The sequence below is a fragment of the Talpa europaea genome (assembly GCF_964194135.1).
Source record: "Talpa europaea genome assembly, chromosome: 15".
In the NCBI taxonomy this organism is placed as follows: Eukaryota; Metazoa; Chordata; class Mammalia; order Eulipotyphla; family Talpidae; genus Talpa; species Talpa europaea.
Window position 1 is genome coordinate 3617435 of NC_140083.1, and position 23877 is coordinate 3641311.

General features: G+C 46.7%; 1 protein-coding gene across 2 annotated transcripts in view; it reads right to left on the reverse strand.

The window, feature by feature from the left end:
- Positions 1-10354, reverse strand: part of EP300 (EP300 lysine acetyltransferase) — a gene marked incomplete at both ends in the record, with an annotated part of 64616 nt that extends 54262 nt beyond the window's left edge. For both annotated transcript variants that reach the window (XM_084254545.1, XM_084254544.1), the window contains one exon: positions 10261-10354. In XM_084254545.1, the coding sequence (XP_084110671.1) occupies positions 10261-10354 (94 nt within the window). The remainder of the gene's footprint in view (positions 1-10260) is intronic.
- Positions 10355-23877: the final 13523 nt, after the last annotated feature.

Sequence of the window (23877 nt, forward strand, 5' to 3'; positions counted from 1 at the left end):
AAAAGGACACAGATGAATCCTCAATTTCTGTCTTGAACATCCTAAAAGGATAGTGGTAACCACTACTCAGATAGGCAATCAGAGGACTATCCGGTAATGAGAAAAGAAATGTGGGACTCAAGTCAGACGTTAAGGGAACTGTCACAAATGCCAGAATTTAAGGTACAAGGCTCTTAAACTAGAAAGGATGTTAGAACCCCTAACTCCCCAATCCATTCACCAGAAAACCCGAAAGCAGGCAGCAAAGGGGAAATGTTAGTGGTGTTCCATGTTGCAGAGAGAATGCACTGAATGTGGGTAACAGGAGATATTTTGTAATCTAGGCAAGAGCAGCTTCAGCGGGGTTCAGGGTAAAAAGGAAAAGGCAGACAGCAGTGGATTAGAGAAGCAGGAGGTAAGAAAATAAGAGATAGCAGAAGTTTTTTTTTTTCCCCCTGGATGATAAAGAGAGCTCTTACATATTTAACTTGCTTGCTTCACCTGCTCTTTCTCTTTGATAAACAAGTTATAAAACTAGTTTGTCCATTAAACTACCTTATGGTAAATGTTACAAAACTGTATCACAACTATGGAAACGAATGACCACACGCACCATCTCCACTAAGACATTTCCTGCTTACTTTCTAAAGTATGAACCACGCAACACCAGCAGGCTGCTTCTAGCAAATAGTTTCTTGACAAGTTCCCATATTCTTATTGTGATGCTCAAATACAAGATGATTCTGAGTAAAATGTTTCTTCATCTGAGTGTACATTCAGTCCAAACGCAGTGATGCAAAATGTGACTGACAGGACAGACTGAAATCTGATTTGAACAGTTTAGCATTATACATGAGGTTTATCCAATGAACCATGTTTAAATATGACAATTCGGCTTTAACATGTGGGAAATGAGTGCTGAGTCAAAACATTCTTTTGTTTTTACATATTGATTCTGTAGGTCACCTTTGATGTCTCCTATATTGCTGTGGCCATGTAATCTCCTGTAAAATAAATACTAAGCTCAAGACTTTGTGAAAATGAAAAGATCACAATAATTCCATGATACATAAAGAAGTAAGACAAACACTACATACCATGAATAATACAAATGAACCATAATAAAAAGTACAGCTATTAACAATATAATCACAAATGCTACACTGTGAGCATAAACACAATTTTTCCTTTGCAATTACTAACTAGGATGTAAAACTTAAAATTTAAATAGTTCTGGTTCAAAATCTATTTCTGCATAAACAGTATTGCTTCCAGTTACACATTTTCTTCCACTTAGAGGGGCTTAAACATTATTTGGTGAATAGACAGGATTATTTTTGTGCTTCAGAGCTGAAATCAAACAAAAACTCAGTTTTGCTTTTAAACTGTACACAGGAAGCAAAAGAGCCATGCCGATTATTCTCACACTAGTCATTTCTCAAGTGTCCACTTAAAAGTCAAAATCTATTCATTGATTCTCCTCCTTTCAGTTAGTTTTCTCTATGGAGCTAAAATGCCTTTAAAACTTAACACTCCAGATCGCAAAACTTTTCTTTCATGGAATTCAACATTAGGTCCGAGGATGAGTAGGCGAAAGCGGAAGAGAACAAGATTAAGATACAAGAACCACCTCAACATTAGCCAGTTCGGTGCTGTGGTTGGGGGGAAGGGGCAGGCAAAGGGAGTGATGAGATGGGCAGAGATCAGGAACTCTTAGAGGCCTAGTCCCAGTGAGGAAGATTTGGGATTTAAAAAGTTGAGAATGAGACAACAGTTAAATTTACAGAGCAACTGTATGACTGAAACCCCCACTCTCCGCCAAGACCTGTCCTCGTGCCTTGGGCACTCCTACTCTTGTATTAACTCAGCTGTTTGGGGAAGCACCAGTGCCTTTCAAGGAGGCAATTTTGCAACTTCATGAATTCATTAGGTTTATCAACTTTTCTAGCATTCATTCAGTAGTTTATTTTAAAAAATAGTATCTTAATAGCAAGTAGATGAAGCAGAATTAATCCAATTATTCTGACAATCCACCTATCAAAGAAGCAAAGATGTACAGACACTATTAACTACTTAATTGGAAGGAACACTAAGAAAATTAAATGAATCATTTATGCTGGAAAGACACGATAAACACTAGAAATGGTCTAGCTATATACAAATCTGATAATGTTAAATTATACAGGATTACATAGCTATGCATGTTGGCAGCTGTTGAATTTAGAAATCCAATAGTCAAAGGGCAGACATGCCAGCAAATTTCAGAGCATGCACTCTCACAGCTTTGTCCCACAATCCTATCAAAAGGTGTATCTATACTTTGGGAAGAGACTGACTTGAAGGTGAATCTTAACCTGAAAACATTTAAGTCTCAAATTTTAAACAGAGATGGGATGCGATGACTGATTAAGATTGTGACCTTGGGTCCGCTGAGAAAGATTTACACTGACCATCTATCTGCCTTGTTCCTTATCCATTTATCAATGCAGCAAAACTACATGGCGTGAAATTAACTATAAGCTAGGATCCCATCTTTAAGAATCAATGCAATGATATAAAAACCCAAACTTGGGCCTCCCCGGTGGCGCAGCGGTTGAGCGCTGGGTTGCGAAGCTGCCCGCAGCCTCTGCAGCGCAGGTTCCATCCCCGGCTGCTCCCCCGCCAACCGGAGGAGGGTCCCACTTGGAGCGCAGACCTCTCCTGCCGCCCGCTGCTCCCCTCAGCAGTGTACTTCGGTCCTTCTGCCTGCTCTGCTCCCCACTCTGGCTCTGATGAATTCTCTAACACCCCCCCGCCCCCCGGGTTCTGACTGTACCCAGAGCTTGTTTAAATTAATAAATAAATATTAAAAAAAAAAAAAAAAACCCACCCAAACTTCATGCTTAGATTTTGAAGATTCTGGTGCACAGTGCCACCAGACTGGGTGTTTCTCTTTTCCCTACCATGTCCTTCTCCTGCTTATAAAAACTTTATCTTGACAGTAAGCTAAATGTCAAACTCCTTAGCATATTTCTGTCTTTTAATAATAGGACCCCAAGATCCTTTGCCATGTGTCTTCCACAAAAACACTTCACAGGACAATCTGTGTTCCAGCCACACTATAACCACCTGAATTTGTCCCACCTGAAATACCTTTCCAACTTTTCCTTTTAATAAAAGGAAGTTTTCTTCAGTCTCCCGCCCCTTTCAAACACACATTCTTCTGTTAGATTTTTCCCCAACATGCCAACTCCACCTGTCAGAAATCATCCCTATCCTCTGCTTTTATCAAGAACATTTTTGAAAGCTTATCAGAATAGAACTTATGGGAAACTGTGTACATGTATACTAGCCCTACCAGGTTCTAAGGCCTTGGGAGCAGAAACTGCATGATGTTCCATCTTTATATCCCAAGGAGCTAACCTTGGAGGGTTTTCAACATTTGTGGGCTAAAATGAAAGACACACCAAATTAAAACAGACTATTTTAATTCAGAGAATCACACCTCAAAATGTCCAAAAATTAATCCATCGACCTCCTTCTAACCCGACCCCATACACAAACACTGTGTTTACTAGTTTTACTTTCCTATGTTTGCTAGCTTAGTAAACAGGCATCCTTACCAATCTTGCTACCCAAACACGAAACTCAGGAATTATTCTTGATTCCCCCATGGCACTCTCTCTCGCATCAAATCCATCACCAAGTTCTGCTGACCACCTACCTTCTCTCAGATCTTTTCATTTCCATCTACTTACACAGTCCCCCTCCTCCCAGCCTGAAGCAGTCCTCTTGCTGATCTCCCTGCTTTTTATTTTCCCAGTTTCTTTCCAAGCCATTCTTCATTTTCATTAATAATCAAGGTATGATTCTGACCCACCCACTTAAACAAGTTAAAATGATAAGTCTGAATGCCAATCCATGGGGCCTTCCTGGGGGTGCAAGGGGTTAAGCAAGCACCACACTATGAGGAGGTCAGCAGCCTCTGCAGCACGAGCAGACCTCTCCTGTCTTGCCCGCTGCTCCCCTCAGCAGTGTATTTCAGCCAGTCTGCCTGCTGTTCTCCACTGTCTGCCCTCATCTCTGGCCTGTACCCCAACTCTTGTATGCATAAATAAATAAATCTTTAAAAAATAAAATAAAATAAATGCCAATCCATTACATACCCTACCCTAACTGATGGGCCCCTTGCTGAATTCCATGGTCATATTACTTGCTACCCCCACAAGTTAGATCCTGAACAGGCCATATGCTCTTGTTCCTAGCCTGGGCTCACTCAATCTTACCATGCACCTATCCTTCAATATCCAAAATCATATACCAATTCTTCAAAGACAGTCAGCAAAGTAACAGAGTTACAGCAATGTTGCTATACTCTCCTTAACTAAGCCCCAAGAAGGAAGGGGTCTATGTCTGGATTACCTGAGCATTCCCTGCACTAAGGATAAATACCAGCATACGGAAAAGGTTGGTCCAATACAAGACAACCATGAGCTTGTCAACTCTTCTAAGTATTTTTCAAATTGTGGGTGACAGGCCAACAGTGGGTCATGAAATCAATACAGCAGGGCAAAACCAGCAGTTCAAAAAAATGAACTGCAATAGAAAATATCAAAGTACACTGCAAGCAGTAAGGGAAAAGCATTGTCTGTTCATTTGTGAGACACGGTCTCTGGTTCCCATGTAAAACACAGCTTCTTACTTCCAAGTGGTCAAAAATAAAAAAAATAAAAGCAAAGTCCTGTACTGCTCCTTCTACTTCTTTTCCTCCTACTTTACAATACAGTCTTCTAAGACCCAGACAAGCAAATTAGAAAAAAAGAATAGTATGCAGCCACATAATTCTTTAGCAAAAAGTCATTCTTTTTTTTTTTTTTAAAGATTGATTTATTTATACAAGAACCGGGGTACAGGCCAGATGCGCAGGAGGGTGAGAGGATTTACCAGAGACAGAGTGGGGAACAAAACAGGCAGACTGACGAAATACACTGCTGAGGGGAGCAGTGGGCGAGTCAGGAGAGGTCTGCTTGGCCAGGTGGGATTCTTGCCGGCCTGCTGGGATCGAACCTGCGCAACAGAGGCTGCGGACAGCTTCACAGTGCGGTGCTCAACCGCCTGTGCCACCAGGGAGGCCCACAAAAAGTCATTCTTAACAGGAGCATTTCTAATAAGATTTCTGATATCTCATTATGCCTTAAATATTTTATTTTCATTTCAAATAACTTACATAAATAGGACACCCTATGTAACAGTATATAATAGTATTTTTATTCCTGTTTTAATCTGTGGCCACACCCTTCTCTCTAAAACAACAAAAAACAACAACCCTAATCTTAGTGGAAGATGCACAGGTTAACTATGTGTATAAGCCTTACTTTGCACTAAATTCTGAATTTCATGTGCCTGGCTTTCTCCTTATCTACTCCATCTATAGAAACATTAAAAAGGTTACCACTGCTGGGACCTCCCAGGTGGCACAAGGGGTTAAGAAGCAGCCTATGAAGCTATCAGCAGCCTCTGCAGCAAGAGTTCGATCCCTGGCCAGAGTGCTACCCACATGGAGCAGCAGACCTCTCCTGACTTGCCCGCTGCTCCCCTCAGCAGTGTATTTCAGTCAGTCTGCCTGTTGTGTTCCCCACTCTGTCTCTGGTGAATCCTCTCACCCCCTACACCTCTGGCCTGTTGTACCCCAGTTCTTGTATACATAAATAATCCTTAAAAAAAAAAAAGGGCAAAGTAAAAAAAAAAAAAAAAAAAAGGTTACCACTGCCTTTTACAAAATGTATTTAGTAGTAAGATTAAAAGCAGGTAGCACTTATCAATGAGCAGATACTAAGCTACACTATCTTAAGCATCTAAATTATCTTTTATTTCTCAGTACAACTCTCTATGCTGGGCACTACAGGTGAGAAAGCTGATTTCAGGTAACTGGTGACAGGTTCATGTTTAACCACTCTCAACAGCTTTCATTTTTTTTTTTTTCCCTGTGAACAAAATTATTATACCTCATTGCCTTTTTGGACATTTATAATAAAAGATCTATATCTAAAGTCAAAACTATATCTAAATTGTTCAGAAGAGACTTAACACCTCAATTAATATTGAGGACTGGACAATAAATATTTCCCATTATATTTTCAGAACTTTCTGCAAAAGCCAATGTTTAAAATTTTTTACACTCTGTATAATTTAAGTTTCACCTTGCCCATTAATTTCTGTTTGTCACACTCAAAAAATTCAAGCGAAGAAATCCTCCAAGGAGAAACCATAAAAACTGAACACAAACACAAAAGCCTGACTTATTTTTCCACTAAGAGATGGGTGTATGAATTGGCAAAATAATTCCTGAATTGCTTTTGTAAATATACTAATAAGCATTTTACACTCCCACTTGTATCTGCAACATTCTTCCTACTCTTTTTTTTCTTTCCTACTTTTACCTCTCAAAGTTCCTACCAATAGCACTTTGCACTAATTTTCAACTGTTAGTTCAATTTTCTCACCCTTTATACAGGACAAAGAAAAGGTAGAAATGGGAGTAAAAGAGAGAAAATAATGCCAAAAGGAAACCAAGACAGAAAAACCCTTTATTCCCTTCCCAACTGATCCATTCATGGAACATGCCAATACAGTTCTTACCTCTGCAATAGAAATGAATTTGTTGGAAAGGGCACCCACACTGTAACACTTATAAGATACACAACTTAACAAAAGGTACTTTAACTCACTATCGACCACAGAGTCTTCTTGAATCCTTATAAATGAATTTACAAAGCCTTGAAAAAAACTCAACTGCAGGGAGTTCAAAGCTTGGTAAAATGTTTTGCAACTTAACACAGAGGTTAGTAATACTTTGCAGAATCTAGGAGCCCTATCTGAAAAAATCCAGAAATCCAGAGGCAGAACTCTAATGTAAGCACCCATGCCTAAAAAATAAATTTAAGACATAATTATCACTGGTTTAAGAGTTAAAAAAGTAATGACCTCCATCAAAATATTCGGACTAGGATAAACCAATAAACACGACGGTGTAGCTCTTCTCTATTGTGTATATTAACCTGGTGGTCAAAATATATAAGCGTATTTTATACCTTTCACCTTTTGAAATGAAAAATATCAACAGGCATAAAATCCAAGTCGATTCTGGCACAAGTACACAGCAGGGTCTCAAAACTGTACCAGGAGCAGAAAGATCCTTCCCCTACACCTAATATGCCAGTTCCAAACACTGCTCCCATCTTCCCGGAGTTTGTTCTTTCTGTGCACATAGCATTAAGCGATTGCAAAGCAGTGAAAGAACATGTTCTCTAAGCAAAGGAAGGCAATGTACCCTCCTCATCACTCCCTCCAGTACAGGAAATATTTCCATGACTTACCTGTTGGTTAACTGTTCTGTTCAATAGTTGTACTAAAAAAAAAAAATTTTTTTTTGCAAATGTCTTTTTTTGTGGGTGAAATGGGCAGAATAAAAGTCCTTTATCAAATAGTTTTGACCTAACCATACTAAGTTAAATAAATAAAAATTCCAATGGATCAAGTGCAAAAACTGAAACAGATACAAAAGCTAAAAAACGAAACTCTTCTTCCCTATCCATAACATTTAATTCAAGTTTTGAATCCACCTGAAAATTTTCTAAGAATCTTTGAACACTAAGTCATTTTTATTCTGCATTAGTGTCTAACTATAGACATTTACTACTTGGGATTTAAACACTGATTTGTTTTGTTAACATTTGGCATGTCATACCCACTAAAATTGTAGCTTTCTTTCCTCTCTAACTGGAACGCACAAATACTCTTGATAAGTAAGTACACTACTCAAATCTAAAGCCTGGATCATCTGTAACAAGTTTCTGGGATCTAGAATATTGGGATCATTTTGACCACTTCTAGATAAAAATCAGGACCAAGTGCCAATGAACAATTTTCTCTCATTTTATAAAATATACTGCTTACAACTCAGAAATCAAAAGATGTTAAAAGTTACAAGTTTGAAATTTAAAGTCTTAAAAATCAAAGTGCCTCTATTAAAAGCTGTCTGCACAGTCGTATTACACACAGCTGGATGCAAAAAAATTAAAAACACAACTAAGTTCTGTGGGGAGAGTATTTCCTTAATCTCAACTTCCTCAGCCCCCCACCAACAAAAAACCCCCGACTAATTAGCATTAAAATTTGGACACCAAAGAACTCCCGGAGTAAAAGCTTGACAACAGGGAGACAAAAGTCAGCACCACCACAAAACTTAGAGTAAGGTAACTAATATTAAGATTGAATAAATCGCAATGTGAGGGTTTGTTTTACTACAGAAACCCAGCTAATACATTTAAGACTCATAATTATTCAAAGAGATTCCAAGTGAAAAAGCAGTCTTTGTCTATTAGGTGAGATACTACCAAAACGACTTAAAAGTTATCAAGTTCACAGATCTAATACCGAGAATGTAGCCATACACCTTAACAAAGTGTTTGAACAGAGCACAGCCCTCCTCTTGGGCTTTGCACGACTCCCAAACTAAGCTGCTCAAATCAGGAGTGATCAAAATGCATATAAAAAGTTTTCCCTAAAACACCAAGCCAATTCAAATGTAAAATCCACTATGCATTACACTAACACGAAAAAGCCAGAACTATCACATTACACAAAAACTAAACAGACACAAAAATAGGTGAAACGTGTCAAAAGATGAGCTAAAAATCCTCAATGGCATTCAGTAAGAGCAAAGGAATATAGTGCTCAGGATGTGTATGAATTCTTAAATAAAAAGAAAAAAATTCCCTGAAAACCACAGAAACTTCAAGTAATAAGAACAGACTAAAACACCGGACGCGGAGACACTTTCCCAGGTCCCGACTTCCCAATCTTTGCAGATTATCTTAAACTCAAGAAAAGCGGCGACCCTGAGGCCGCTGCCACAGCCTTACATTGTCACCCTTTGAAACGAAGCCTCCTTAGAAACACACTCAAGAGTTCCCTACCAACTCCAAGGGTGCATTTAACTCCATTATGCACTCTCACTGGCAGACGGAGGGATGACGTCGAGCCCGTCCCCGGGAGGTGAGGAGATGCTCGGGGCGAGGGGAACGTCCTGCGGACTGTCAGATGGCCGGCCGCCCTTCCTCTTCCCGGCCTGGCACCCCGAGCAGCTGGGACCGCAGAGGGGCGGTCAGCGGCCACCAGGACAGCACCACGGAGCGGTAAGAAGAAGGGGAAGATGAAGAAGTCTCCCTGACTTGCTCTTCACAGAAGGGCTAAGTCACAACTAAGGGAAGAACCCGCAGAGTTTTTAAAAACTGAAATCTCGATTTCTGTTTAAAGAGTATATGGACAAAACACACACAAACACAAAATCTAATACACACTTGAAACTTTTAGATAATCAGTTCAGGTTTGCAGTTCCTGACAGGAACGCTCTGAACCTCTGATCTTGATTTCCAGGTACATAACTCCACAAAATCGTTTATCATTTCTCTCTCCCTGCCCCGAGAGAAAAGTGACCACAGACTGCAAAAAAAAAAAAAAAAAGAAAGAAAAGAAAAGAAAGAAAAAGAAAAAAAATAAAAAAAACCCAAACAAATTAAAAAAAAAAAACACTAAAGACCAACAAAACACAACCACCACACACACACACAAAGAAAACAAACAAACCAGCCAACCAACCTGTGCTCTCTCCCAACCTAAGAACCCAGACTTTCAGACATTTTGGTCTCGCCCCGAGCCGCGGAGCGCAGCGGTGAACTGCGCTCCATATTGATTCTTAAAGCAAATAGGGAGCTGGGGGCGAGGGCGCCGGGAACGGGGAACGGGAGGTGAGACATTTCAAATCCAATTTCGGCTCTGACAGGAACCGTGAAGTCCCGGAGAACACCCCAACAAAAAGCACAATTTCCCCCCCACCCTCGTCTTCAACAGAAAAACCCTGCCAAGGGGGAGAAAACGCCGAAAAGGAAAAGTGGAAAGTGGAGGAAACAGTGGGAGCCGCCGCGGAGAAAGGGCTCGTCATTCCTCCCTCATCAACGACAACAAAAAAAAGCCCCACAGGTCAGGCTGCGCGGGGCGCCTCGCACTCGGCGCGGCGGCGCTTCCCGGGCCGGGCGGCTCGGGCCCTGCCCGCAGCGCCGGGGGCTCCGGCCCGGGGCGCCCGGCCTGACGGCGCGCGGCGGGCGGGCGGCCGAGAAAATGGTCGGGCGCCGGGACGGCCTCGACCGCCCATTCAAACCCCTCCGAGCCGGCGCCGGCCGAGCCGCGGCGCGGAGGGCGAGGGCGGCGCGCGGGCGGGGGCCCGGCGGGCGCGGGACTAACCTGTGCCGTCGCTGGCCGAGGCCGAGAGGGCCGGAGACGAGAGTTTAGGCCGCTTCGCCGAGGGCGGCCCGGGTTCCACCACATTCTCGGCCATTTTTGATTCTCTCGGAGCTGCGGGCGAGGGGAAGGCGACTCCGCGGCGCTCCCTCCGCCGGCCGGGGTCCCCGCCCGCGCCCCGGGGTGGGCCGCGGGGGCTCCGCCGCCCGAGCGCGGTGGGGGAAGTTCCTTTTTCTCTCCGCCGGTCGCGGCGCCGGGAGGGATGCGGGCTCGACGGGGAAGGTCGGGGCGAGTGGCGGGGCCGGGCCCGCGCCCAGGCCCAGGAGAGCGCTCAGCAGCACGAACCCGCCGAGCGCGTCCGCTGCGGCGAACCCCGAGATCTCGCGGCTCTAGAGGCGCCGTCCCCGGCCCGCCGCGGCCGGCCCCTGCCCAGCCGAGGTCTCTCGGAGCTGCGCCGCCGCCATCAGCCTCTTCCTCCTCGGCGCTGTCCTCCTCCTTCTCATCGCCACCAGGAGGCGGGGGCGAAAAGGGGGGAGAGGAGGAGGCGACGAGACACACTCACCTCCTCCCGGTGCCCCCTCCCGGACCTGCGCCCCCACCCTGCGCGCCCTCCTCCCGCCGCCGCGCTCCGCGCCGCCGCCGCGCCGGCCCCTAATGGCCGCAGGGAGCTCGCCCGAGCCGAGAGCCAGGCTGGCGCCGCCGCCTCACATCGCGCGGCGGGCGGCGGAGGCGCGGCGAGAACGCCGGGCGCGGAGCTCGCCGGCGCGGAGGCCGAGGGGGCCGGGCCGAGCCCGCCGAGGAGGCCCCGCTCCGGCGGGCGGCGCCGGCGGCCTCTCCTCGCGCCGCTCGCCGCCTCGCCCGCCGCTCCCGCGGGGGAGAGAGATGCGGCCGCGCCGCGGCCCCCACCCCGGCGGCCGGGAGCGCCCGCCCCCCGGGGCTCCGCTCGGGGCCGCCCTCGACGGCGGGAACGGCGCCGCGGGGCGCGGGCTTATGTAATGGTCCCCCCGAGGCGTCGACGCCGGCCCGGCTCCCGGGCCGCCGCGGGGGTGTGTGCGGGCGAGCGGGGCTGGGGGGCGCTCAGCCCGTGCGCCCCCGGCCCCCGGCCACTGTCTCGGGCCCGGCCGCCGCTCCCCGGCGCGGCTCCCCGCCGCACTCCCGCGCCCGCAGTCCGCGCTCAGCCCGGCGTCCCGCTTGCCCACTCTCGCCCGCTCCCTCTCGCCCGCTCTCCCCCCCAGCCCAGCACACAAACAAGATGGCGGCTGTTGTTTCTTCCCTCTGCCGAGTCCTCCTTACAGGCTAGCGGTAGCGGCGGCGGCCGGAAATGAGCCAAGGGGGGGGTGAAAAAAAGGGGAGGGGCCGGGCCGCCGGAGGGAGGCGGCGAGGGGGCGGGGCCTGGGCCCGAGCGGCTCACACAATGGGGGAAGCGGGGCCGGGGGCGGGGCCAGCCCCAGTCACGGGATCCGCCCAAGGCCCCGACGCGTTTGGCGCTTCCGCAAACTCCCCCGGCGTCACCCGGTGGCTCCCTTTAAAGGGGAGGATTTGCAGGGGGGCCGGGGGCCGAGTCGGGCGCTATTTTCAGTCGGTGGACACTTTCGGGGGAAGGTGCCTGGGCTGGGTCCCTGCGTAGGGACCCGAGGCGGCCGCGGGGATCGGCGCCCGGGGGCCCTGCCCGGGAAGGCGCCGAGTCACAGCGCAGGTGGCCGAGTCGTTGCGCGGAGGGGACGGCGCCGCGTCCTGGGCCTGGCCGGTGCCCCCCCCCAACCCATGAGGCCGCCGGGCAGGGGGTGCCCCGCCGCCCGGGGCTCGGGGCCAGAACCGTAGCCCGTCCTCCCTCTGCCACCGCTGCCCCAAAGGAGCGGCTCACACCCCCAAATCACACCGCTTCCGAGTTTGTTCCCATGTTCTCTGAATTTTGCGTTCTTCGACAATAAACATTATTTTGAAAATCAGGACAAATATACCAGCGGGGAGACGTTGCAGGACTAGACCTGGATTTGTTTCTTGCCCACCGTGTGTCCACCCCCCGCTGCCCGGTAGCACCCTCGCCAAAGGGACCTTGAATTATTTCTCAGATGTCTGGGATCTGAGGATACTTTAGGTATTTCTTCCCACCCACCCCCAATACAGCAGCTTAATAAAAGACCACGTTTAGGCGGTGCCTTCAAGATAATGGAGTTATGGAGGAAAAAAACCACACCACGTAAGGATGAGGGAAATGCTTGAATATAAATAAAGTGCGATGTGTGTGACAAGACAGTTTGCAGAGGAGGGCCTGGTGAGCCTGCTTTCACATTCCTACACATTACAGGATTCCCGCTGTGTTTGGCCTTGGGTAAATTGGTACTTGAGGGGGTGGCAAGGGTTGTTAATGCTCTTCAGGGAAACCCCCAAACTGGTATCTATAGAGATAGTTAAAAGTTTTAAAACAGAATTCAAATCTCATGCTCCTTCCGTGGTTGCTTCTTGTTGAGTTTGCTTTGGTTATTGTTTGCTTTTAAAACGAGTGATGAGAAGAGTAAATAAGAACTTGGAGTGAAAATCTTTTTTTTTTAAAGATTTATTTATGCCCAAAAGAGCTGGGGTGCAGGCCAGGGATGGGAAGGGAGGCGGTGAGAGGATTCACCAGAGATACAGTGGGGAGCAGACCAGGCAGATCTACTGAAACACACTGCTGAGGGGAGCAGCAGGACAGACAGTGGGTAGCTCCCTGGCTAGGGATTGAACTTGTGCTGCAGAGGCTGCGGATAGCGTCTTAAGGCCTTGCGCCACCAGGGAGGCCCCAGGAGTGAAAATCTTAATGAAGCAACTCAGGTTTCTCACAAGGAGTGCTATTCGGGAGGTGAATTCCCCTCAAAAGCAGTGGAAAGCTGGCAAATTGAAAAGGATAGCACCTCCTCTTAAAGTTGTTGTGGGGTGCATTCGATGTGTAGAGTTAAGATGAAAACTGATTTTCAGGAATTACTGTTATTTTTAATAATTTTTACCTACATTGGCAGGAAAGGGAAAATGAACTGGGCCACATCTGAAACTTGGTGGGTAATATCCTTGTTGGAGGTTGCTCACTTGATTTTTTGAAGATTTCCTGGCCTTTGGAACAAGATTTGCCTACTTTTGCAGAGTATCCAGCTTGTGTCTAAGCGGAGTTCAAATGCACCTGGCTCACCTAGCCACAATACAGCGGAACAAGGTACAAGGAGCCCAGTGGCGAAGACTGAGGAACAGTCTCTTGAGGTCATTGCAGAGAAGAAGGGGCCAGGGACCTGTTCAGATAGGGAGGGTCAGCTGGAAACAGGGAATTCTGATGCCTGCTTCTGCCGGGGATTCACTCCACTGGCTCTTTCCCCAGGAGCCTGGCCTGATGTCAGCCATGTTGGAAGTGACTGGACAAATAAGGATGGCTCTAATGCAATCAGGAGGAGAGTTCAGATGGTTCAAAAAAGCAGAATTGAATCATCAACCTGGATTATATCTAGGCTAATCAAATGAAAATTTAATCAATTGGGGAGTGCTATGTGCAGATTAAGAGTGTATTCATGAAGAAGGAATTGTCTGCGGGTAGCTGATGCTGGGGAGGGTGGAAGAGGGAGACACATGGACCAGCAGAGACTGCCAGGTGAAAGCAGGGACATGGAAGTCAGTCAGGACCAGCTTTAAATTCTGGTTGTCACTTAGCAGCTGTGTGACTTGTGCAGGCTGCAAAATGGATTTCTTGATTCAACCTACTTTATGATTATAAAGATCAAGCATGTTAATTTATGAATAATGTTTATTACGGTACCGGGCACACAGTAAACACTTATACACCTTAGCTGTTTCTAGTCATCCCTTCTGGCAGGGAAAGATTCTCACCTAACTCAAAAAGTAGCTAGGAGAGGGCCTCCCCAGTGGCGCAGCGGTTGAGCTCTGGGTTGCGAAGCTGCCTGCAGCCTCTGCAGCACAGGTTCAATCCCCGGTTGCCAGGCGAGGGTCCCACATGTCACTCAGACCTCTCCTGCCACCCCCTGCTCCCCTCAGCAGTGTACTTCTTCGTCAGTCTGCCTGTTCTGCTCTCCACTCTGGTTCTGGTGAATTCTCTCACCCTCCCGCGCTTCTGACTGTACCCAGTGCTTGTATAAATAAATAAAGAAATAAATAAATCTTTAAAAAAAAAAAAAGTAGCTAGGAGAATGGAAATGAGATTACTGGAGGCTGGCAGGCGCTCATGGGCCACCACGACAGCCCTGCAATCAGAAGAAAATGTCTCAGGATCATTTCAGACATTCCTAAAAGTTAAAACATCCTTGGGGAAAAAAAAAAAAAAGATATTCTATATTCTTCGGGTGACTAATCCAGATACTTAGTTGCCCTCACAGCCAAAGAGGAAACCCGCTGGAAAGTGGGCACAAAAATAGGACGAAAAGGTATTGCCCCAGGTGATCTGCTTGCATCTGGTCAAGTTGCTACCCATGTAATCCACAGGCACCATCACCTTAGTGTGTCCCTACTCCTTTCCCCTGGGCTCTATACCTTTTGTTTTATGTTCCTTATTCCTAGGAAGTCCTACTGACCCCTTCTTGTCCAGCTGGAAAGCTAGCTGCCATCATGAACCCACATTTCTTTATCCTCCTACCCACTCAAGCCCTACTTGGATTCTACTCTCTGAGTAATCTTTGACATTAAATGGAGATTGAGCCATGTGTATGTTTTACCTATTCACAAAAATTATGTATAAATGAACTCTTATAAGTGAGGTCTCAACAGTGTTTTTCCAAAGCACTTATCATCAGGAAGAAATTGGCTCACAAACTTGGGTTGCTTCTGCAAACTTGGGATTGTGGACATAGCCATACATCCATTACAAGAAATTAGCAGGGTAGGGCCTCCCTGGCGGCCTAGGGGTTAAGTCTCAGTGCTATCACCCCGATGGCCTGAGTTCAATCCTCAGCCAGGGAGCTGACCCACATGAGGCAGCAGACTTCTCCAGTCTCCCTGCTGCTCCCCTCAGTTGATTGCCCTGTTCTGCTCTCCACTCTGTCTCCGGTGAATCCTCTCACCACACCCCCCTGCACTTCTGGCCTACACCCCAGTTCTTCTACAAAAATACATAATTTTTTTTTTAAAGAAATTAATGGTGTAGGGCCTCCCCTGGTGGCGCGCGGTTGAGCGCTGGGTTGCGAAGCTGCCCGCAGCCTCTGCAGCACCGGTTCGATCCCCGGCGGCTCCCCGGCCACCGGACGAGGGTCCCAGATGGCGCGCAGACCTCTCCTGCCGCCCGCTGCTCCCCTCAGCAGTGTCCTTCGGTCCTTCTGCCTGCTCTGCTCCCCGCTCTGGCTCTGGTGAATTCTCTCACCCTCCCGTGCTTCTGACTGTACCCAGTGCTTGTAGGAATAAATAAATAAATCTTTTAAAAAATATATGAAATTAATGGTGTATAGACTCTCCTAAAGTGTTATCAACTTTTGTAAGAATCCTTTTTTACTTATATCACACACTTTCTAAAATCTCTTCTTGGAAAAAAATTTTAGTAATAGCATTGACAAGAACATAGCTAATGGGGGCTTCAGGGGCTGTTAGTGGGGACAGCATGGTGTGAACTTTGAGGTTCATAACCAAATTCTTAGAGACTTTGAAAATCTCAGTATCTTCAGAATGCATTCTACACGTGCACACAGGTATATATGAGAACGTTCCCTTTAGTTTTGGGTAGTGCACCCCCAAAAGTGGAGGGGGGCTGACAAACTAACAATCCATCTGTAGGTAAATGGTTTAAAAAAACCACAACTCTGGATATGATTCCACTTATGTGAGGTACAGAAAGTAGAATGGCAGTTGCTAGGTTCTAGGAGGAACGAGGAAGGGATGTTTAATGGGGACAGAATGTCAGTTTGGGAAAATGAATATTTTCCTGAGGCGGGTGGGGATGATGGTAACACAACAGTGTGGAATTAGCGGATGCCAGTCAGCTGTGCGCTTAAACATGACTGCAATGGTTAATTGCATGCGTATTTTACCACAATTTATGAGATTTTAAAAAATGATTAAAATGATAAATGCTACATTGTATACGTTTTACCACAATAAAAAAAAAAAAACACAACAATGAAGCAGCCTTATTTAAAAATGAGAGGAGATGAGCCCAGCTGTAGAAAGCTGTCCCTCTGTTGCTAAGGACAAAAGGAAAATTATAGACTGAGAAAGTATGGAAGGCTCTATTTTACAAATGTAATTAATAATAGTGAGTTAGAAGCTAAGAAAAGAGGCCCCAAAGTACTGGCCAACAGGGCTGGAGTAAGAGAAGGGGAAGGGACACTTTTCTTCTGCAGCATAAATATTTGCAATGTGTGAAATCAGAACCCCAAACCATCTTTAAAAAAAAAACAACTAGGGCCTCTCCGGTGGCGCAGGCGGTTGAGCACAGCGCTGTGAAGCTGTCCGCAGCCTCTGCAGCACAGGTTCGAACCTGGCGGGCCACGGAGATTCCTACATGGCGCAGCAGACCTCTCCTGTCTTGCCCACTGCTCCCCTCAGCAGTGTATTTCTGCCTGTTCTGTTCCCTGCTCTGTCTCTGGTGAATCCTCTCACCCTCCCGCACATTTGGCCTGTACCCCAGTTCTTGTATGAATAAATAAATAAAATCTTTTAAAAGAACAACTACCTTCAAGGGTTCCTCTTTGCTTTTGGTTCATGTGCAAGAAATGTTCTCTGCCTGTCTATCTTATTTCTCTCATCTTCCTTCCTTGCAGCCCATGGACTTGTTTCTATTCTGCCTCTGATGTTTTCTCTGTTGTCAGGACCCTCGCACACATTCTCCTTCTGTCTGAAACACTCCCCGCGCCCCACCTGATCCCACCAACCTTCAGCTCTGGCTTTTTCACCCTTTTTTCTGTAAAGCCCTGCTGCCCGACTGCCCCCCACACCCGAAGTCCTGGTTACAGATGGCTCCTACGGCAGGCCCCCTTTATTTCTGAACCACCTGGCCATTTTCCGTTGTTATAATCACCTGGACCCTCCTTGGCCTTCTCCTGGGAGCTGGAAGCTGTTGTCCATCTCTCCCCTCAGCTCCTAACTCAAGACCTCATGCAGAGAAGGAGCCCGACTCAAATTTCTAGAAAAAAATGAACGGATACCATTGATTTTTGAGTCTGGTCAGGACTGGTGGGTCTCCCTGCCCTGAGCTTCTCACTCTACCACAGCAAGAAGGCCGATCTGGACATGACATCCACTCTGATGCCGGTCAATCTCCCTTTCTCGTAGAATCTTTGCTATCTTGGCCCAGATTGTTTTTAATCACACCAGGAGAATGTGTGTGTATTAATGGGGTGGGAGCTGGGACCCTCAAGCAAGTAAGATGTCCTTTATGAGACCCCAAACTGAGGCAAAGGGAAAGCTTGAACCCAGATCTTCTGACATCACATCCAGGTCCTCTTACCATTGGACCCTCAGGGCAGAAGCAGGTCTTATGTTTCCTTAAGTCTCCAGCACCTGCTGCAGGAACCGCCACAGAATTCATAGCCAGTAGTATTTTTTGAATGCATGAATGGCTTGATGAATGAATAAATGAATGAAAAAAAGAAGTTCAAAGTTCAGCACATAAACACAGCTTCACAAACATGCACACATACTATATCTTTTTCGTGAAATTAGCTTGCTGATTGTCAAAGCCACAAAAGCAGCCACAAAACTCCTAATTTTCCATGTGGAAAGGCTGAAGGGCCTCACACTCTTTCTTTTTTTAACAATTTATTTATTGGGCCTCCCCGGTGGCGCAGTGGTTGAGCGCAGGGTTGTGAGAACCAGCTCTGTAGAGCTGGTTCCATCCCCGGCCACCGGGTGAGGGTCCCACATGGCAAGCAGACCTTTCCTGCCGCCCCCGCTGCTCCCCTCAGCAGTGTATTTCGTCAGTCTGCCTGTTCTGCTCTCCGCTCTGACTCTGGTGAATTCTCTCACCCTCCCGCACTTCTGACTGTACCCAGTGCTTGTATACATAAATAAATCTTTAAAAAAGAAAAAAACAATATTTATTTATGTATACAAGAACTGTGGTCGAGGCCAAAGGTGTGGGGAGGGGCGGTGAGAGGATTCATCAGAGACAGAGTGGGGAGCACAACAGGCAGATCTACTGAAATACACTGCTGAGGGGAGCAGCAGGGAGACAGGAGAGGTCTGCTGCACCTTGTGGGCCACCTCCCTGGCCGGGGATCAAATTCATGCTACAGTGGCTGCTGATAGCTTCATAGTGCTGAGACCTAACCCCTTGGTCCACCAGGGAGGCACCAGGCCTCACACTCTTTATATTCCAGACCAACCTTTATAGGACACTTTCACTGCATCCAACCTTTTGCTGGGCACAGTAGCTTCCAAGGAGGAGGCACAGTTCCTGTCCTCTTGGAACACCACCTAGCTGGAAAGAAAGCCACAAAGGTAGTTACTTGACAAGGGATTGAAAGTTCCTTCTAGGTGAAGCCACTGTGTCTCTAGCCAGAGGCACCTGGACATGGCTCTCCCAGTGGTGCGCATGCTAACAAGAGTGCCCAGGCAGAAGATGATGCTGACAAAGTGGGCTTTGCCGGCCACAAATGCCCACATGTGCCATGTTGGGGAATTTGGACTGAGATCTAGGTCCTGCGTTTTATTTGGAAGATGCAGGCAGGGGATCTCTCAACGAGCACATATGCACGGCGATCAGTGGCATATTGGAGCGTGTTCGTCGTGTCAAAGATGAAAATGATTGGCTTCAAAATAAGAAAGACCATGACCTAAAATTTGACCCTTGATATTGTAAGAGCGTGCCAAAGGCTGGCAAAAGAGACAGATATGCAAATAAGATGTTTCCCATGCTTTGTGCCCCTGAGCTGAAGCCTTGTGCAGCTATCACCACGATGTGTGGGCCTATCAGACTGTGGCTCTACCTAAAGGATCTCAAAATAGCTCTGCTCTGCTCTCTGCGCAGGCAGGCGTCTGCTCCCTTCGGCAGTAGCTCATTCTTTACTATTGTTGCTATGTGACAAACTATTGGCTCTCAGTGTTAATCCAAGCCTGCCAGAGAAGGGGGTGGGGGCAGAGGGCTTTTGGAGAAGCATCATTTGTAGAATCAATGGAACAAACATGTCCTGAGCCTTTCCTAGGTATCCCACAGTACCTGCCTCTGAACACACAGATACCCAGTTCGGTTCAATGAACATTGATTGAATAGCTCCTACATGGGAGACATTGTGCCTGGCTCCAGGGATACAAAGATAAAGGCAATTTACATGGCTTCTGCCTTCAGCTGCTCACTATCTAGTGGAGAGATAGATTCATAAACAGGAAACTATATTGAATGTACAGCATGTAGTAATAGAGGCTTGGGGGTATAAGGACACTCAGAGGGTTCAGCTTTTTTCAGATGAATTCGGCTTTGGACATGGTGATGTGGGGGGGGGCACCCACGTGGAGATCTCCCATGGACAACTGGACACACGAGTCTATAGGAAAAACCAGACTCAATCCTTGCCCTGGAGGGTCTCGCGAGTAAGTGAAAGAAACAGAAGAGTAAACACAATAGGCCAGTTAACAATACTCTGCAGTGAATGGGTATAGAACAGAAAAGTGATGGTGCAACCTCCCTCTCACAGATAGTGTGGGAGCTAAGTCTTGCATCATTCGGGGTGGCTATCCTGATTTGAGAAAAAAGGAAAGAGCTGCATGAAATAACTAGACACGCTTTCATTTTCAGTCCAGACACAGGCAAAGGGAGTGGCCCAGGGCTGGCACAGCAAATACCATAAAGAATCTGGATATTGGGCCCTGGCATGTGCCTTGCTGGGTCGCTGAAATTATGGCACCACCAGGTGACAAGGTATTTGAGGGTGTTGAGGTCACTAGAGGCACACAAGGCTGTAAACCCACTGTTCCAAGCTTGGCCAATCTGATAAATATCTCAGTCCACAAGACACAGGTGGAACACCTGCCCTGTCCTCCAACCTGAGGCCTCATTACAGGTGTATTCTTTGCACGAATTCTTTGGCTCATCTGGCATAAATCAAAGCAAGAACAAATTTAAGTCAGGTTTGAATCAATATTCTCACCCATCCTTGAACCTCAGTTAAATTCCGTGCTTTGACTCAGTGTAGCTTTCCAGGTAAGGACGCAGACACCTGCAGTCACAGCAACTGCAGCCTAAAGTGTAGAAAAACAGGCAGGAGATTCATGAAGTCATTTATTTATCAAAAATGTGTCAAATTGGGAGCTTAGGTGGCAAGGGTTAATTAATTCATAGAGATCTTGCAAAATGGATAAGGAAAATAATTGGGAAAAAAACTCCCCAAACCAATCAGTTGTAACTGACAAAGCTGAATTACACCCTCCTGGTGTAATTCCCGTTGTAACCCTTGCCCCTTAAGTGAGGACAGAATTTGTGTCTTGCTTCTAACCAGCAGAATATGGTAAAGGTAATGGGATGTGTTATGTCATGCTAAGTAAGCCTCCATCTTAGCAGATTGCATCAAGGTTGTCCGTGCTGACTTAATAAAGTGGGCAGCCACCTTGAGGAAGTCCACATTAGAGACTGGGGGTGGGGGGTGGGTGGTTGTTAGGAACTGCAAGCAGCCAACAGCAACAAAAGTCTAGGACTCCCAGTCAACTGCTAGGAACTGAATTGTACCAACCATCTAAAAGAGCTTGGAAACATTCTTCTCCATTCGAGCCGCCAGATGAAAACTCAACCCAGTCAACACCTTGACTGCAGCCTTGGGAAACCCTGCACTGAGAACCCAGTTAAGTTCTGCCTGTGCTCCTGACCCAGAGGAATTGTGAAATAAAAAGTGTATGCAGTGTTTGAAGCCACTAAATTTGTGGTAACTTCTTATTGATAGAAAACAGATACAGATATACAACAGATCAGGAAAGGGAACACAAACAGGACTTCTTTTTTAACAATGCACATTAGGGCCTCCCGGTGGCGCAGCGGTTGAGCACTGGGTTGCGAAGCTGCCTGCAGCCTCTGCAGCGCCAGTTCGATCCCCAGCTGCTCCCCGGCCACCCGAGGAGGGTCCCACATGGCGCGCAGACCTCTCCTGCCGCCCGCTGCTCCCCTCAGCAGTGTACTTCAGTCCTTCTGCCTGCTCTGCTCCCCGCTCTGGCTCTGGTGAATTCTCTCACCCTCCCTCGCATCTGACTGTACCCAGTGCTTGTATAAATAAATAAATAAATCTTAAAAAAAGAAAAGAAAATACTTGTAAAAAAAAACCAAAAAACCATGCACATTAATTTTATGTTTTTTAAAGATTTATTTATCTATGCATACAAGAGCTGGGGTACAGGTGTGGGGGGTGAGAGGATTCACCAGAGACAGAGTGGGGAACAGAACAGGCAGATGGACCGGAGTACACTGCTGAGGGGAGCAGCGGGAGAGCCAGGAGTGGTCTGCTGTGCCATATGGGTTTGCTCCCTGGCGGGATTTCGAACTCATACTACAGTGGCTGCTGACAGCTTCATTGGTTGTATCTTAACCCTAGCGCCACCAGGGAGGCCCCACAATGCACATTAATTTTAAACTAGATGACATATTAACATGGCTTAACACTCTTCTTCTTGCTTTTGTCCCTTGTCACCCTGTTCCCCACACCAGTGACAAATTTTGTTACCATTTTCTTGCATATGCCTCCAGAATTAATTAGCACAGACTGAACAAACAATGTGTATTTCTTTGTATTTTTATAATTATTTTTTAAAGATTTATTTATTTATTTATTTATTTTTCTAGAGGCATGTCTTATTTATTTATTTATTTGTTTGTTTGGTTGGTTGGTTGGTTTATACATGCACTGGGTACAGTCAAAAGCGCGGGAGGGTGAGAGAATTCACCAGAGCCAGAGCAGGGAGCAGAGCAGGCAGAAGGACCGAAGTACACTGCTGAGGGGAGCAGCGGGCAGGTCAGGAGAGGTCTGTGTGCCATGTGGGACCCTCCTCCGGTGGCCGGGAAGCAGCCGGGGATCGAACCGGCGCCGCAGAGGCCACAGGCAGCTTCACAACCCAGCGCTCAACCGGTGCGCCACCAGGGAGGCCCTAAAGATTTATTTTTATTTATACATACAAGAACTGGAGTACAGGCCAGAGGTGCAGGGTGGGGGGGGGCGGTGAGAGGACTCACCAGAGACAGAATGGGGTGCAGAACAGGTGAATTGACTGAAATACACTGCTGAGGGGAGCAGCGGGCGAGACAGGAGAGGTCTGCTGTGCCATGTGGGTAGCTCCCTGGCTGGGGATCGAACTCGTGCTGCAGTAACTACTGATAGTTTCATAGTGCTGACACTTAACCCCAGGGAGGTTAAGTGCCACCAGGGAGGCCCTGCATTTTTCATTTATATATGTTTTTATATATGCTGTTCTGAACCACTTTTTTGCTTTTTTCTTAAATTGTGAGATACATCATATATCAGAGGAGTGTATAAAATAAATATGTACATAACCGATGCTTCTGTAACCATCACCCAGAAATAAAATGTACTCAGGTTCCTGGCCCCTGGCTGTGTGGTCTCTACTATCAAATATCCTCTGCTTCTCTGAAGATGTAAGCACCACTCTGGCTTCAGTCATTATCATTCCCTTGCCTTTTTTGTTTGTTTGTTTATCCCTTGCCTTCTTCATTTAGTTTTCCTCCAGTGAATGTATCATCAGACAGGTTTGTTTCACCTGTTTGTGAACTTTATATAAACAGGATCAGACTCTGACTTGCTCAACACCTGTATGCAATCAGGTACCTTGATCATGATGCTGTGGACTGTTCCTTCTATGGCTGCTATAGTTTGGTTTAACACTCCCCCTATATTAATAAATCAGCTTATTTTTTCACTATTATGGATAGATATTTAATGTCTTCCATTTTTTGTTTTAATAGGAGCAGTTCTGCTATGATCCTTTATTGGCATCACTCCTCATGCACATGGGCCAGGCTGCCTCGAGAAGCAGAGACACGAGGCCTGGAATCGCTGGGATCTGGGGCATCCGTGCCTTCGGCTCTCCTGAGCACACCCCGGTCCACAGCTGCCAGCCGGGCAGGAGGCTCCTGTTTCTCCATCTCGGATAGCATTTGGTATCGTCAGGCTGCTGCCTTTTTTTTTTTTTTTTTAAGATTTTTATTTATTTATGCACATAATAACTGGGGTATAGGCCAGAGGTGCAGAGGGTGAGAGGATCCACCAGGGACAGGAGCAGAACAGGCGGATCTACTGAAATACACTGCTGAGGGGAGCAGCGGGAGACAGGAGAGGTATGCTGAGCCATGTGGGTCAGCTCCCTGGTCGGGGACCGAACTCCTGCTGCAATGGCTGCGGATAGTTTCACAGTGTTGTGCTTAACCCCTTCCGCCAGCAAGGAGGCCCTAATCAGGCTTCTCACTATCACCCCTCGGATGTGCAGGTGGACTGTCTTGGTGTGATTTTAATTTGTATTTCCCTTAATGCCCATTTGGATTTCTTCTTTTGTGCAGCACCAGTTCAGGTTTGGTTCAAATTTCTGGGTTGTTTTTTTTTTTGTCTGATGGATATTGTTTGCATTTTCCCACTTTGTCATTTGTCCTTTAACTTTGCAAACGGATCTTAAGTATCTGATAGGCCGCTCATTCGCAATTATCAGCCAAGAGAGGCAAAGCGGCTGGCACTC